Source organism: Nelumbo nucifera, chromosome 5 (assembly GCF_055504915.1).
Source record: "Nelumbo nucifera cultivar China Antique chromosome 5, China Antique-T2T, whole genome shotgun sequence".
NCBI lineage: Eukaryota > Viridiplantae > Streptophyta > Magnoliopsida > Proteales > Nelumbonaceae > Nelumbo > Nelumbo nucifera.
The window spans coordinates 19,620,636-19,636,800 of NC_142653.1; the positions used below are offsets into that span (position 1 = coordinate 19,620,636).

The window sequence follows — 16,165 nt, forward strand, 5'->3', positions numbered from 1 at the left end:
TTGCTATATGGCTAAGGATAAATGGTTCCAATAGGAGGCCTCCTTAAAGCATACTAGTAAATCAGTAATTGGTATAATAGTAGAGATCTAACCAAGGTTCTAAATATTGATAGTCCGTATCTGTGTTTTTTTTTTATGTTTCACTTATTTTTTTAAATTGGTTTAGAGAGGCTGATTTAAGGTCCGACTATTCTCTGAACCAGTGGTTAATCCGATAAGAGTATATCAAAAAATCATCGGCACGATACATATTAAATAATAGGGGCCGATACATGTTAATACTTTGAACCTTGGATCTAATCACGGGTTTCTTAAGATAATGTTTACATCCTTCTTGACTAATCTGTTACCCGACTTCACCTATGATCTAAGACTAATCTGTTACCTGCCTTCATCTCGTCACCTATGACCTACTTCATTTCAGTTTAAGTCAATATTTTTTTTTTAGTTTTATTGGTAATGAATGACCTGTTAGATCCCTTCTCTTGTCCTCATTTCTCAGCCACATCATGTTTCCAACCTCAATATGCAAGTGATCTTTTCATCAAGAATCAAGATTAATATGGGCCTTGCCTTAAGGCGCTGTAATTAACACAAGTATCTTTTACATGTGGCCAAAACTTCAATATGCAAATGCAAGTGATCTTTTATACGTGTACAAGAAAGGCGCCGTAATTACAAAGCCACCACCATGTAAGAAAATATTAACATTATTGATTTGGACATTTTCAGAAACGTGCAGTCATGAGAGTAGATATCTAATACCACCGGGGACAATATGATTAGCATTCCTCATTAATATTTTATACTGTGGGTTGTAGCCATGGTTTTAATTTATATTTTAATTAATACTTTTGTTCTGGTTATATACTCGCAACCTGTTTTAAATATACACGTCTGTGTTAAATATTTCTATTTTATGATGGATACTATCTTAATATTTTAATTAAGATTCCATTGAAGTTTCTATATATAGTGTTAGTGTGGAGGGTGACTTGACGACCCTTTGCCGTAGCACCTCTCCTACTTAAAAATACAATACAGAAAATCGTAGAAAAGGTAACTAAAACTTAGGCCACGTTTGGCAAGTCTTTTTACATGAGTTTTGGGCTGTTTAGAAATTTGAAAGTCTAAATTCTAGGTTTTTTCTTTTGGTAATGAAAAGATTTATTGTAAAAAAACGTCAGTTCATAAAAGACGCCAGCAGCCCAAATTTGGGCTTTTTTCAAGAAGCTTCAAATGAAGCTTTTATAATTTTTTACTGCCTTATCTTCTTCGAACGTGTGGCACGATGCACATGTTTGGGAGAAAGTGGATTATTTTTCAACAAAAAACTATTTAAATGTATTACCAATGGTATGTGGGGTCTACCTTGAAAAATGTATGTGGACCCACATATATGTCCACGCATGGACCCACATGCATGTTCACCAATGGCATATGGGGCCCACCTTGTAAAATGTATGTGGATCCTACATGCATGTCCACACATGGGGACCCTGCATACATGTCCACACATAGACCTTACATGGATAGTCCACCAACGGTATGTTGGGCCCACCTTGTAAGATGTACATGCTCCATATACATGTCCACACATGGACCCCATATACATGTCCACTAATGGTATGTGGGGCCCATTTTGAAAAATGTATGTGGGTATATGGGCCCCACATGGACCCTACGTGCATGTCCACCAATGGTATGTTAGGCCCACATTGTGAAATGTACATGGGCCCCACATACATGTCCACCAATGGTATGTGGGGCCCATCTTAGAAAATGTATGTGGGTCCCATGTTTTGTTAGCCCACACACAATGCATTCGTATATACATAACACATATTTTCATCACATTACCAAACGATCTTCTAACTTTTATTGTCTTTCCTAAGGTTTATGAAAAATATTTCAACTAAACAGTCTTTGGTCTTTCAAGATCTATTTGCAAAAACTCATCCTATTTTTTAATTATCAAATCTTGTAAAATATCTTTTGGAAAAGACTTGTCGAACAGGCACTTAATTGAGTATTGAATATTTATGTTCTTAGTGTCATAGCACAAGCTTCCAATTATTATAGTTAGGCACCACGAATTGAGTTTAAATCAGCCTCCCACAAGATTGCTTCCTACAACGTCTTACAATACATTTCCGTTGTGTATTAGGAATATCTCTTGATGATGATATCATCATTTCTGATATCATCATCGGGAGATACTCTCAATATACAACAGGTATATGTTATGAGAAGTTGTGGGGGCAATCTTGTGGGGGGCTGATTTGATCTCCGACGGAATAAGTCGGAAGGAAAGGATAAGCTGCCATTTTGGACTTATGAAATGAGAAATGAATGCAGCGGGAAAGATATTATTTTTGAATGAAAGACAAGGTGGAAAATTAGCTTATCCTTTCTTTGGATTACACGTGGCAGTAGGCAGGAGCATTTGATATTTCGGTTTTTTCTAACCGCCGGCGAGGATTTCGTGCCCTATGGATATGGCAGGATCGGGGGCAGGGGTTAAGACGGTAAGAAACAGTCATTTTTTATTTCGTAAAATGTCAGAAATGCCCTTCAACCTATCTCTATACGACGAAATTGGAATGTGTAATGAATGACTAGGTCCATCACATACGACAAATCAGACGATGTTATCCCATTATCTCTTCTTTTAAGTCGGTGACAGGATCGTCTAGGATTGCCATTAGATTGAAACTGGGTGCCGCTCTTTCATCTACAGGAGCAGACATTAGGTGGCCCACTATATAAACGAAATTGTCCTTTTATTTTTTTGATTGAGGGAGTTGATGGATGTAGAATATCTTTTCTTTCAGTGAAGACCTGGGAATTAAACCTGAAACTAGAGACTTGTAACTAAAATAATACATCGGAATGGATGGCCTGGATTGGCAACCATATGGCCCTCCACCGCTCAAGAGTCAAGACTTGGCTGCTTCCAATAGACCATGCCGTCCATCTAGTTTAAATGATCAACGGTCTAAGTTCATTAGGTTTCCTGGGAACACACATTTTTGCTGGATGAGCGTTCAACGATCAGACACGACTTCGTTAACGTTCTCTTGAGAAGCTGACCTGTACCCAACTCTCACTGTAGGACTTTGGACATGTGACACGTCATCCATCATTCATCCATATTACGAAAGGACACAATTGTAATTGCCACTTGGGCACTTGGTTGAAAAAAGTTTACATTCGTTAGCTTCCTAATGACTTATCCTCATCCACTTCTAAAATTCTTCATTTGATCCTCTTTTCTCGATTGATTTAAAGCGAGGGAGCTCTATGCCTTCTTCCACTCGAAGTTTCGTGTTAGCTAGCGATTCCATCATCTTCTTGCAAAGAGATCGGCATCATACTAGGGTTTGGCTAGCGTCGGTTGGCTTGCCTACACAAAGATCTGCTTGATTTAAGGCGAAATAACAAAAAAAAAAAAAAAAGAAGAAGAAAAAGGAAAAAAAGAAAAACATATTATTTGATCGATCGATCACATGGCGATCTCGGTCAGGGTTTAATTTTGCTCGAAATCGAACTTGAGTTGCAGGAATTCCTGCTTTCCCGAGAATCTGCGGTTCAGCCTCCTGTTTTTATTTGCGGTCGCTGAGAAACAGCTCCAGATTCTAAATTTCGGTAGATTGAGAGATTAGAGAAGTTATCAGGTAGTGGGATTTCATGTGTTTGTTGCTCTTCTATAATGATTCCTCTCGAAACAGTTATGAACTAAGCAGAAAGTTACGTTTTTTACTCTTTTTTTGCGCCTTTTTTTTTCTGGAATCCGTTATAAATTTCAGCGGTAATTGGTTCAGAATTCTGCTTAAATAATCTTCTTTCCCTGTTTTCTTTACATTCTTTGATGTTAAAAGTGTTGTGGACATCTATTACTTGTAACGTTTCTTGTTTCTTCAATTCAAATGTCAGTCTTCTGTCGATAATTTCAAAAATTCTTTAAGATGCCGTACTGGGCAATGTGGTTTTTTGAAATATCTGTCGTTGTTTACCAATAGTCAAACAGTCGGTAGCCTCCATACGGTAATACGGTATTACTATAACAGTTGAACTGTGTTTTGTTGAGAAAGTTATAGACCTTGCTACTATCATGGATCAATTGTTCACTCTCGTATAAGATTTCCTGTTTTTTCTTTTTTTTTTTTTTTTAATCTCGTTATTGTAATCGAGTGTGTGTTTTCAACCGATAATATCGTTTTCTGAATGAATTTATTGGTCAGCGCCCTCTCGTGGAAGACTTACAGATTTCTATTATTGATATCTTGAAGGAGGTGTGATGGGAACTCTTCAAGGATCTGTTATTTGCCCCACAGTCCGTACAAAGCAGGCTGGAGTATATACTCTTCCAGGAAATGGGCCTCTTATGACAGCTAAGATTCTCAGAAGCAAGTTATGGGGATCTAAAAGGAGATGCCGAAGTAGGATTAATGTGGAAGCTCTCTCTCATCCAGCCCTGTTGCAAAAATCCAGGACAATACACTGTAGCTTCCGTTCATCATCAAATGATAATGGTAGCATGGCAGAGAACTTCAATGAGAATGATGAAGATTATGTGAATTCCAGTGTAGTTGAAGCCGGTATGCTTAAAAAAAAATCAACCTATATCTTCCTTATTACATAATCCCTTTAAATCACTGTAATCTCTTTTCCTCATGAAAGACTTTGTGCATGCCTCTGGTCTAGCATGTAGCTATTTATTTGAATTTCTTGCTACTTATCATTCGTTGCTTTCATCCCTTTTTCATGTAGTTTATTGTTATTGAATAACATTGAAGAATTGATCCAAATATCATGCTATTTTGCATTATGGCTTTTCTACCTTTCAAGTTCAAATACCAATAGTTTTGTTTGATTGCCTACATCAAACTTCTAAGTTGCTACTGGTCTGCATAATTTGCAACGATGGCCTTTGGTATTTTCTTAAATTTCCGAAACTTGGCCCGCCTTAAACTGATCAGTTTCTCCTCTTATCTTTATGTAGTTGAGGTAAAAAGTAGCTCAGATGGTTTCATGATAAAAATGAGAGATGGTAGACATTTAAGATGTGTTCACAACAACCCTCAAGGTGGACATCTACCTGATTATGCTCCACATCCTGCTATTGTACTGAAGATGGAGGATGGAAGTGGTCTTCTTCTTCCCATAATTGTCTGTACGTACATATGTTCAAAACATCTTGAAAGAATCTACATTATATATTATCGACTGAAAAATATACAACTTATAGTCAAACTCTGTTTTCTTAACATTTCATACTTTTCAGTTTTCTCATCATTGATTGTTTCTGTTTGTCTGCAGTGGAGATGCCAAGCATCTTGCTCATGGCTGCAGTTCGTAATGTTCCAATGGTATGTTATTAATTTTCTAGTTAGTCTTTTCTTTTTCTCCTTGGTTATTAATCTATCAGTATTAGGATTTAGGATCTTCCTTCCTATGCCTTTGTTAAAAGAAATTTGAGCTTGGTAACTCTGCATCAGGCTAGGCCTACTCTATATCAAGTAATGAAGGAGATGACTGAGACAATGGGATATGAGGTATTATCATGATGCATTCTCCCACTCATTTTCCCACTTTGACAAAGCTGGGATATCTGTATATCCTCTTATTTATTTTTTATAGGTACGTTATTTAACATTTCCTTTGTGTTATGTTATTCTATATGCAGGTAAAACTTGTCCGAGTAACCAAAAGAGTAAATGAGGCATATTTTGCTCAGTTATACATTACGAAGGTTATTCCTACATGCTACATCATCTCCCTGCTTTGTATATGTTATATAGGTATAGATGGACATTTAAAATACAGTAGTCAGTTTTACTGATGATACTTTGGATGCATCTGCAGATAGACGATGAAACACAAAGAGTTAGTTTTGATCTCAGGCCTTCAGATGCCATTAACATTGCAGTACGATGTAAGGTATTTTTTTGACATCTTGATATATGCATATTATCTTTCCCCATGCAAATCAGCAAATGGTTTGTTTGATACATCTTCTTACAAGAGGTATTTAGAGATATTGCTGTATTATGTAAACGCTAGCTTATGGAAGCCTTACCTGTATGTAATTGGGCTTCTAGTACGTTTTTTTGGCCAACTGGCATGTAAGTTTTGAAAGGAAAGGATCACTTATTTTTATATGCTTTCACAGAACATTACATACAGTAGAACTTCATACCAAATTACCCAATTCTAAACATTCAAGAGTTTTATACAGATTCAGCAACTTAAGTAGGGGAGAGATGAAATGCTCCATGTCAAATGACCACAACCTCCTCAAAAGACCCAAATCTCATTATTGACTGACACCTTATCACGAAAATGACCACAACCCCCTCAAAACATGTCAAATGTAGAAGATATTGGTGATTGGTCTCATTGGATAGATGACCCAATTACCTATCTAAGGACACCTAAATCATGCAAAACTGACAAGATTTGGCCCAAGAAAATAAGACGAAAGGAAAAATGGTGTGATTGTGTCTTCAACTTTTCAAAATTTCAAAAACTCTCTAGTCAGACTTTATAAACTAATTTGACCCTTTAAGATGATTGACCATACTCCTAAGACACTAACAAACTAGAAAATAAATTTTAAAAGACTATAAAGTACTAAAATCTAGAACACCCAAAAGTTACAACATTGCCATTGGATGAGTAATCAGGAGAAAGCTGGTTTCTTTTTCTTTGGGTTCTTTCCCTTCTTCAAAAATCAAATTTGTTCAAATCAACATGTAACTAAAGAGATTGTTCTGAGACTTGTATTGAGTGTCAAGTGAGTAATAACCAACTGAAATTTGAAAAGGAACAAACAAATATAGAATTCGGGCAAAGATAATAAAGGAGAATGAGGAGTTAGAAGCATGGTTTACTAATTGGCTGAGTCAGCCAGCTTGACTTAAGATGCCCAAGGGCATAGTTGTCAAGGCAACAAGATGCCCTTTGGAGGTTCGCCTTGCCTAATCGCCAAGTAGTTTTGTACGGTGTGTTATAAAATATGTTGGAATATGTTGATTTTCTATACTTACATGAAGTTTATACCTTTCTTATGAAAATTATGGATAATTATTTAGGAAATATGGTTATTGGAACTTAGGGAACTACCTTACGGTAAATGTTTTTTACTTAAAAATAATTCATTGCCTAGGCGACTAGGCAACAAGGTGCCCCCTGTTGCCTAGCCTTGCCTTGCCACCTTGAAAGCTATGCCCAAGGGTGGGGTCAATGTGGAAGTTGTGGTCTCAAATAAAGGATCCTTGGCCATGTCACAATTTTAGAGCTTAAAAGCTTTTAGAGTTTATGGTTGGATGACATTGTTTTCATTTTTATATCTTTATGCTTGCATAATGATGGATTGTAAATCCAAAAGTAGGTTATTATGAATCTGCTGCCAATAATACACCAAGAATAGATGCACAAAATTTAAATCATTATTAATTACTTGATTTTTTCATAGAAAAGAAACATTAGAAACTTCTAAAGCACTCAATGCAGTTTTTGTGTTTTGAAATCATATATACAGGAGGTTGTTGAAGGAATTTGACTCAGAGTCAATCAATTGACTTGGGGAGGGTTGGAGTCACTTGAGTCAATCTCAATCGGACTAAATAATGAATATTTTGAATCATCAGAATGACTTGACTTCCCATACTTGGGAGTGGAGTTAACTTGGGACTCAGCAAGCTATATAGGAAGAATGATTTTGATGACAAATATTAGATGGTGGATTGTTTTCTGGTCCGTATCAGAATGAATGAAGAGAACAAGTGGGAAAAGTAAATGCTTTTGAAGGGAAGGGAAATAAATTCTATATCTATTATTCCATGGATTGGTAAGATGGATCATTTTGCTGGTTGTGAGAAACTGGAAATTAGAATGTCAGCTAAGGCATTTCTAACTCAAAGAAAAGTTAGAGAGCCTTTTTTTTGTTTTTGTCTTATTTCTTTTAATGCTGTCATTCTCTGGGGGCATGAGTATGACAAATTAACAGCGCACTATTGGTTTCTATATTACCTTTCCTGAGAGGTGGAACTATCATGAAGAGGTGACCTTTAATTTGACCTAGCTTTTTATGAGACCAATATTTTTGCAGAATTTATTGGATCTAGGATGATTTACTCAACAGAGTGTTAGAATCATTTAATTTACCGTGCTAGATGTATCCTTTGGAATTTTGTTATATAATTGGCTCTGGAGACTCCAACCGTCACTTAAGTTACTGAACAGAATGGCGGAACAAAATTCACGTAGCCAACTCCATGTAATTGGGACAAAGCTTGAATGATGATGATGATGATTGAACTCATTGAAGTATGGATTTCCACATTTATTTGAGCTTATCAAGGGAAATTGACAATTAATTTGATCAGCCTTATATTAACCCAATATTCTAGTGAATTTGTCAGACCTAGGATGATTTAGTTGAAAAAGCACCAGTGTTTAAATAATGTTACATCCACAATAAATTCAGTATTTCAAAAGGAGCATGAAGGCTTACAGACAAGGTTCAATTTGTTGGGTGCGCATGATCTGACTAGTTATATTTTGATAAATTAACCTTGAATTTAATCTTGAATGGATAATTACTATATTATAGGTTGCAGATACAATACTTACTCTTTAAATAGTTTGGCCTATGTAGGACTTGAAAATACAATGCTATAGCATTTCGGTTAATTACATGATACTCTACAATTGAGCCAAAAAACTTTTTGATATATACTATTTCTTTCAGAATTTAGGTATTAAGATTTTTTTTTTGGTCAAAAGCAGTTCACTTTGTTCTTGCATGTGCCTCACCTTATGAATGCATCACATTTCACTTTTACTGCACTGAACAAAATACAATGGACAAAGTTCATGACATCACTAGGTCGTATGCTAGTAGGGTTGACTGTTGTAACTTGTAAGGTGGGATTATATAAAGGCCATTCCACCATGGATTTCTAGCTCATTCATATGACTCTTACATGCCCTCAGTTTTACCCATTTTTGGTCAATGAGTTGTCAGTTAAATACATATCTGCTGTATGGTACCCATGACTACTTCCACTAATACCATTTTCGACATATAACTAAGAAGGTTTGCTCTTATTTGACGCTGCTTCATTCAGGAAATACAAGTCTCTGAAGATATTTATTTAATGCTATGGAATTTGATGGGGTTTTATTAGGTAGCTAAAATAAGCTATAAGGGGGATCTTAAATTGGCCTATGAGAGAGTAGATCAAGTTTTGAATAATAAATGTATAAATAAATAAGGTATTATTATTCTTTTTAGATCTCTTGGTGTATATCCTTGTTCTTGGTGATTCTATTATTCTATATCTTGTTTTGATTAGTTCTTCTGTTCTTCATTTCAATATCCTGTTATTAGAGTATAACTATATGTGGTTCATATTATGTCCACCTGAAATAATATACTTGAGCAAGTAGATGAATCTCTCTCTATATCATTGTTATGCTCCTCCACTACTGTCCCCTCTGACAGTAGTGCAGTTTCTCTTTGTTCTTTCTGTTTTTCTTAAGGTACTAGAGTTTGAATGTAGAGAGGTCGTTGAGGCTGATTTTTCCAATCTCATGCAGGTACCAATTCAAGTTAACAAATATTTGGCATACAATGACGGAATGAGAGTTGTTGAACCTGCAAAGATGGTGTCTCAACCTCCTCTTTCAGATGGCCTTTTGTTTACGAATCTGGACAGGTACCATCAGAACTAACAGTAGAACCCAGAACATTGTTTTTCTACATATTTATATGTATATGAATGTGTAGTTTATGTATGAATATATGCCTAGTATATTTATGAAGAAGCTCTTCAACTAAAAAGTGTACATGACCAGTGCATGTCATTTGGACCATGCCATCAACTGGTCGCCAGAACAGTTAACCACCTGAACTGTTCATGAAAATGGTTGACTTGGTTGAGAAGTGGGTAGACCAGATGTCAACTATTTGAATCTAATGGATGAATTTGTCTATCTTTTTTAGCTATTCACTGATCTTGAGGCACTTAAATTTGGAAGAGTGTCAACTTGAGATTCATGAGCGTACTCTGGCCCTTTAAACTTGGATCGGAAAGTGATTGGGTGCAAAATGCTATCGCACGTAGTAGTTTCTTTCTCACTTATCATGTCATGAAATAACTGAGATACTGACAGAAGTAGCAATGTTTGCAGACCAGATGATCAGCCATGTATTGAAGCCAAAGAATTTGATCTTGTTCGTAACATGCTAATTGCTGCTGTTGAAGAAAGATACAGGGATGCAGGTATCCTTGATTATTGATTTGTGGCATATTCTGGTTTCAGTATAGAATCTCCTCTAGTTTTTTTTTTTTTTAATTGTTGATTTTTTTATCTGTGTTTCTGTTGAATTTCAATTTTTGAGCTTGTGAGATTTTCCTGTTTACAACAGCTCGGTGGAGGGATAAACTCACCCAACTCCGTTCCCAGAAAAGGAACTGGACATAACAGGTACTTATTGATCTGCAGGCTGTGGCGAGTTTTTTCTGCTTCTCCGCTTACGATCTGGCATGAATAAATTGTGTACTCACAAGAAGTTACTTTTTGTTTCTTTCAGTGGTCTTGCGCAGAAAATTTGTATATAGAAGTTGATGTTCCAGGAAGAAAGTCAGTCGGTATATATTTCTCTACATCTGGGTACCTCCTCAGTATGTGAATATTTGTATAGGTGGATAGATGTTCCCTAGTAGAGGTCCGCACGTGGACAACCGTGTGTTTTCTATATTCAGTATCATATCATTCTCTACGATCGGTCGATCAGATCTGTCGTAGGCCGTGTATGTAGTAAGGTTGTGAATAAATATGTAGATGGATGAAAGCAATACTGCTAATTTTTTTGGAGCATATGGCATGCGCATGCATTCTGCCCTCTTTTCTTGTCTTGCTTGTAATCCCTGCCTCTAATATTTCAAGCGTTTCACTGTAAAAGGGAATTATTAGAGGCATAGAGTTGTGTTAATTGAAAGCCTTGGGCCATAGAGTTCGGCTTCAGTCAGGGCAAAGCCCGTCCGACCAGCCTTTAAAGCAGTGTTTTCAATGTGTTGTTGACCCGGCCAGCTGAACCGTCACCTGGTCGAGATTTTAGGTCTGATTAAGTCAAGACTCGTCATATGGTAAAAAATCGTTGATTTGGTCAAGAACTGTTTGACTTGATTGATTCAATCATTGATCTATTTGATCCGGTTACCGGGTCATGGGTTGCACATTCAATGTAAACTTTTGGAGGTTATAATTTTGCACTCCAATGTCCAATTAGAGTGATTTTTTTTTTGGGCACTTTTTTGAGATCTATCCGTTCTAAGGTGTCGATAGCACCTTACCCTGTTATTTTTGTAAAAAAAAACTTTCTTTTGGCTTCAAAGTTTTTAATTTTTTTATTTATAAATTAAAAAATATAAATAACATATCTAAAACATATTGATACATTATTTATTGATAAAATATATATTTATACACACAATATTAATATATATATATACTTAAGGCATCTGGGTTGATTTTTAAAACATTGCTTTACAATCTTGTATTGAAAATATCTTATGGGAAGATATTTCTAATGTGAGGTTGCAAGGGCGGTGCCCAGACTTTCCCTGACGAAGCAATAGCTTTTTGGATTTTCACCGTATACTGCTTTTGAGGATTTTGTACGGGGGCTCAGCTCGTACAAAATAGTAGGCACATTTCAAATAGCGAAGCTTTCCCAAATAGACGAAGCGGGCAACATTTGTTGTGGCCTTGTGGGGCCTATTGGTGCTACATAGCCCAGTTCACATTGCCAGTGTTCGCGGGAGATCCCATAATAATGCTTGATTCAGGGTTTTAGCCCCGTGCTAAAAGCCTAATAACAGTCTAAAACTATGTGAATGAAGCATTGTTCTCTCCTCTTTGCGCGGAACGGTGTATTGACGTATTTGCTGTCGGCATTCGGCGGGGGTTGATGGGCTTATGTAGTGTTGACTGTTGAGATGATCAAACACATCGAATACGCCAACATTCTACAGCTTTACATGGGGGAATCGAGAGATTGGATCTCTTGCCCTATACAAGACAGAAAGAAAGGAGGGGTGTGGAGTCAACACGAGAGACAATGCGATTACTGACAAAAAGAGAGAAAAGAAGAGGGTTAGGATCAGATCTGAATTCTGATATGCAGTACCAGCAAGGGAGTTGGCATTTGTGTCAATGAGACCTCTGAATTCGGATTGGCAAAAGCCAAAAGATATTGGACACTGGAGGCACGATTTCCAACTGGCACGAGGCAACTCAATTCTCATGATATTGTCAGTCCACATTGCCCAACACTGTCCCAACAGGCTATTGGCTTGTTGGGACAGTATTGAGAGCGTTTGCTGGTAGCAGATCTGAACTGGATTTTGTATTTAGTCTCCCAATAAAGAACTGGACACTTTTCAGAATTTTAGCCGGGCCTTAACGGGCTGATATGGGCCAAAGCAGTCAAAATTGTAGGCTTACCTGCTATAGGTCTTTGCTGAGCCTTAGGTTCTGTTATGGACCATGATGAGTCGAGATGAGATAAGCTCTATGGTATAGCCGTATAGGGCTGGCTTTGATTTTGGGAATGATGGCATGCCAATTGAGGGAATCCATATCTAGTGGATTCTCCAAGTAGCGCAGATAATTCCTCCACATGGTTCCATGATAAAGGACCCTAATTAGCATAAGGAGGAAACCTATTTCAAGTGTAGATAAATAACGAAAAAAAATCCAACCACTAAACTAGTAATAAGTGACCTAATGCAAGGTAAAAGAGCTAAGAGAAGATTAAAAGGACAACAGTTCAGTTGAGGAGTTAGAAATGACAAGAGAGTTCAATCTTACAGAGGACATGGTCTTTGGTTGACTGGATTGGAAATTTGGAATGGTTCACAACTCTAATGCAAGGTTCAAAATATTGATACATGGTGATATGCAGGTAGGGCGTATCGGCGGCCTGTATTGGTACTGTTTCTTTTTTTTTTTTTTCGAATCTGATTTAGAGGAGTCGGTCTACCCCTGAACCACTTGCCGACCTGAAACACCCCCCTGTAGGGACGTATCGGGAAGGCTCCAATATGATACGTATCAGTTAATACAGGCTAAACTTTGCTCTAATGGTCAAGATAAAGCGTTAATAACTTGAGGGTTTTTTCTTTTCTTTTTGGATGGATATGGATGACTTGAGGGTTAAAACCATCTATCTCAAATTTATCTATTTCTATCATGTTGAGGAATCCTATGGTTGATTAGAACCATCCACTGGATAGGGCATCCACTAATAGGCAACCCTTCTTTTTCCTGATCAAACTAGCAAATCCAATGTAAGAAAGTGGGGAATACTTGATACAAGATAAAATAAAATAAATAAAACCAAAATAATATGGAAATAATATGGTGAGATGCTCCCTCTACCCACCCACCCACAAGGAGAGAGAGAGAGAAAGAGGGGTATCAGTGGAGGTGTTGGTGATGTGTACCCTTCAAGTATAGTATCTTTTTTGTCCATTGTTTGGCATGTTCGTCGTCCTGTTCTTGTTCTGGTACCAAGTTGCTATTATAATATCAATATGATTTTCTTTTTTGGATGGACTGCCAAACTGGTCTGCTCCTTGATTGGCTTCTTCAGACAGAATTTCAAATTTTAATGCCCTTCAGCTAGCTCGCCAATAACATTTTGAATACTCCAACTTCCCGGGCTCTACAGACTTCAATGGGATGATGTTGTTGACTGTTGACGCTTAAAAAGGAATCAGGGATCTCTCCTGCCACCCATGCTTCGGCTACAAAGATAGACACAATTTTCCTCTTGTACTGCTTTATTAAAGAAAATAAATGGGCTTATCAAGGTAGTTCCCTGCCTTAACCCAAAGGTTAGGGGCTTAGGGGTGCAACTCGGGTTGGCATGTTTAAAACCTTTGGCTTGGGCCTTAGGACCAGGTCCATTCAAATTTTGACAAAAACCCAACCCGAATCCACCCGAGTTGCATCCCTATTAAGCATCATCAAATTGAAGGGTTCCATTGAAATCACCAAACCTTTCTTAATTTGGATGTAGAAATCCCTTCGACATCTGAGTGAAAGGGCTCCGGCTCCCGTATACATACTCCAAATAGGCCATTGAATCCCTTTCAATAATGGTTAGGCTCCTCAAAAATTGGTGTGGTCGTACCATAGGAACTATAAGGTGTATAAAATCTACCATTTCGATTTTGTGATCGATTCAATTCTTTGGTTTTTTATATATTTATAAATAAATATATAAATATATGTATAATGCATATATATATATATATATGTATATATATATCATTTGGTTCAGTCAATTGGGAATTTTTTTTAGATAACCCAAAACTAAATCGGTCCTTTAGTTTTTCAAAGATACTGAATCAAATCTGAACCAATCAGTTAACTGGTTTTTTAGTTTGATTTCATCATTTTTTTGGTGTTTCGGTTTTTTAGTAACACCCTTACCCATTGTGTAAAGGATCAAAGCATATAAGAAAAGATTACCAATCAAGGAGAATGGGGAAGGAAAGTTCCCGTTTCATTTTCCACTAGTGAATGATCCCATACACGGTATTTGGAAAGTCATTTACCCACCATCCAAGAAGTAACTTGTATCGTTTAGGCTGAGAATTTTTATTTGATTTAGGCTATTGAATTTGTTTTTTAATTAAGAGACCCATTTTATCTAAAACAATGGGACTCCATACCATTGAAAATAAAATTAGATTTGATTTATTATTAATATGAGCCAGGTCTCTATCTTGAATTAAGAAACAACACAATTTGAGAGTTAGAGTGGGATCAACCCCACTATAAATACAATGAGAAACCTGCGTACATCTTAATACAACTCTTCTCAAGTTATAGGCTTGTTTCAGTCATAAAAGATACTTAAAATATTAATAAACAATTATTGTATGGGTTCTCGAAAATATAGAAATTTGATTTAAACAATTAAAGTAAGCTTAAAATAAACAGAAAATCAAATTCATATTGAGAATTTTATGCATGAAAGAGATTCCAAAAGCACCCAAACCAACATAAACAAGTTTACACAAACATATAAACATAAACAAATTCATCTCTTAACCTTAATGGCATGCAATTCAAGGTGTTAAAGCTTTGTCGAAATTCATTTAGGTTGCGTTTGGCTGCACAAAAAATTGAAGGCAAGCAAATGATTTCTTTGAAAATAGTATTAATTATTGTAGTATGAATCTGGGCAACAGCTAAAGAAGAGAAAAAAGGGGGAGAATCGAGATGAGCAGATGAACCAAACTGCTTTTCTAAAGACCTGTAAGAAAGCAGAGTCCTAAGTATATCCCCAAGGTGAGCTCTTAGATGTTTAAGTCAATAGATAGACAATAAATTGTTGGACCGACCAAAGGAAATTGATCTATAAGAAGAGCAATAAAGCAAGATAAGGCTATATATTTTATGTACCTTTTTGGGGGGTATAGAGGATGTGTCGTGCTCAATCTTGTTAGGAGACAGACTTCCGAACCAATCCAAGTAATCCATGCATGAGGGGGAATGGGATATGCTCCTCACACTTGGACGCCTCACATGCACATTCAACGTGTATTGGGAACATCTCCCGTGAATAATAATTTAAAACTATGGGAGATGTTCTCAATGCATAATAGGATGTGCGTGTGAGGCGCCCTATGTGAGGAGTCGATCCAGTCTCACATGAGGGTGCCTTTATTATTCAATCTTGGTGCCCATGTGGCTAATTCTAGTTGGCGGCCAAATTTGGCCTTTTCATTGATCAATAGGAAAAACAATTCATAGTAATTTTCTTGGTCTTTTGCTTAATTAATTTGAAAAATAAACATTTTATTTTTGAGCAAGGACATCATCCATTAAGAGGAGTGAATGTCAGACCATGTGAAAATGCTTTCTAAATACATGAAAAAAGCACACATAGAAAAGAAAGATGATAAACATGTGCACTTGATAATAATGTTGGCAATACTGATTTTATAGAGGTCCAATTTCGGGCAGAATATTTTTATAGAATGTTGCAGTAGACAAATCAATAGGACCAATGTATCGTCAGAAAATACGTTGTAGAAAGTAAGAAGATGTCATTCCACGTGAGTCTAGATCT

At 36.7% G+C, this 16,165-nt stretch overlaps 1 protein-coding gene across 3 annotated transcripts; it reads left to right on the forward strand.

Moving 5' to 3' along the window:
• Positions 1 to 3,229: 3,229 nt before the first annotated feature.
• Positions 3,230 to 10,893, forward strand: LOC104595630 (bifunctional nuclease 2-like). 3 transcript variants are annotated; one of them, XR_016076306.1, is made up of 12 exons: positions 3,230 to 3,677; positions 4,293 to 4,601; positions 5,006 to 5,176; positions 5,323 to 5,372; positions 5,502 to 5,558; positions 5,690 to 5,755; positions 5,869 to 5,943; positions 9,610 to 9,728; positions 10,016 to 10,113; positions 10,204 to 10,295; positions 10,442 to 10,500; positions 10,607 to 10,893. XR_016076306.1 is itself a non-coding variant. In XM_010256435.3 (11 exons), exons 2-10 carry the CDS (start codon positions 4,301 to 4,303, stop codon positions 10,495 to 10,497), a joined length of 987 nt encoding a protein of 328 aa, XP_010254737.1. In that variant the 5' UTR covers positions 3,230 to 3,677; positions 4,293 to 4,300; the 3' UTR covers positions 10,498 to 10,500; positions 10,607 to 10,893. The 3 variants fall into 3 exon arrangements, 2 of the variants coding, with proteins under 2 accessions (XP_010254737.1, XP_088744034.1); XM_010256435.3 differs by lacking the exon at positions 10,016 to 10,113; XM_088887908.1 differs by lacking the exon at positions 10,016 to 10,113 and having other exon boundaries at positions 3,535 to 3,677; positions 4,245 to 4,601.
• Positions 10,894 to 16,165: the final 5,272 nt, after the last annotated feature.

Coding starts and splice junctions, on each gene's coding strand:
- LOC104595630 (XM_010256435.3), top strand. CDS start 4,301: ATGGGAACTCTTCAAGGATCTGTTATTTGCCCCACAGTCCGTACAAAG. Junction 5,177..5,322: donor TCTTCTTCCCATAATTGTCT/GTACGTACATAT, acceptor GTTTGTCTGCAG/TGGAGATGCCAAGCATCTTG. Junction 5,756..5,868: donor CTCAGTTATACATTACGAAG/GTTATTCCTACA, acceptor ATGCATCTGCAG/ATAGACGATGAAACACAAAG.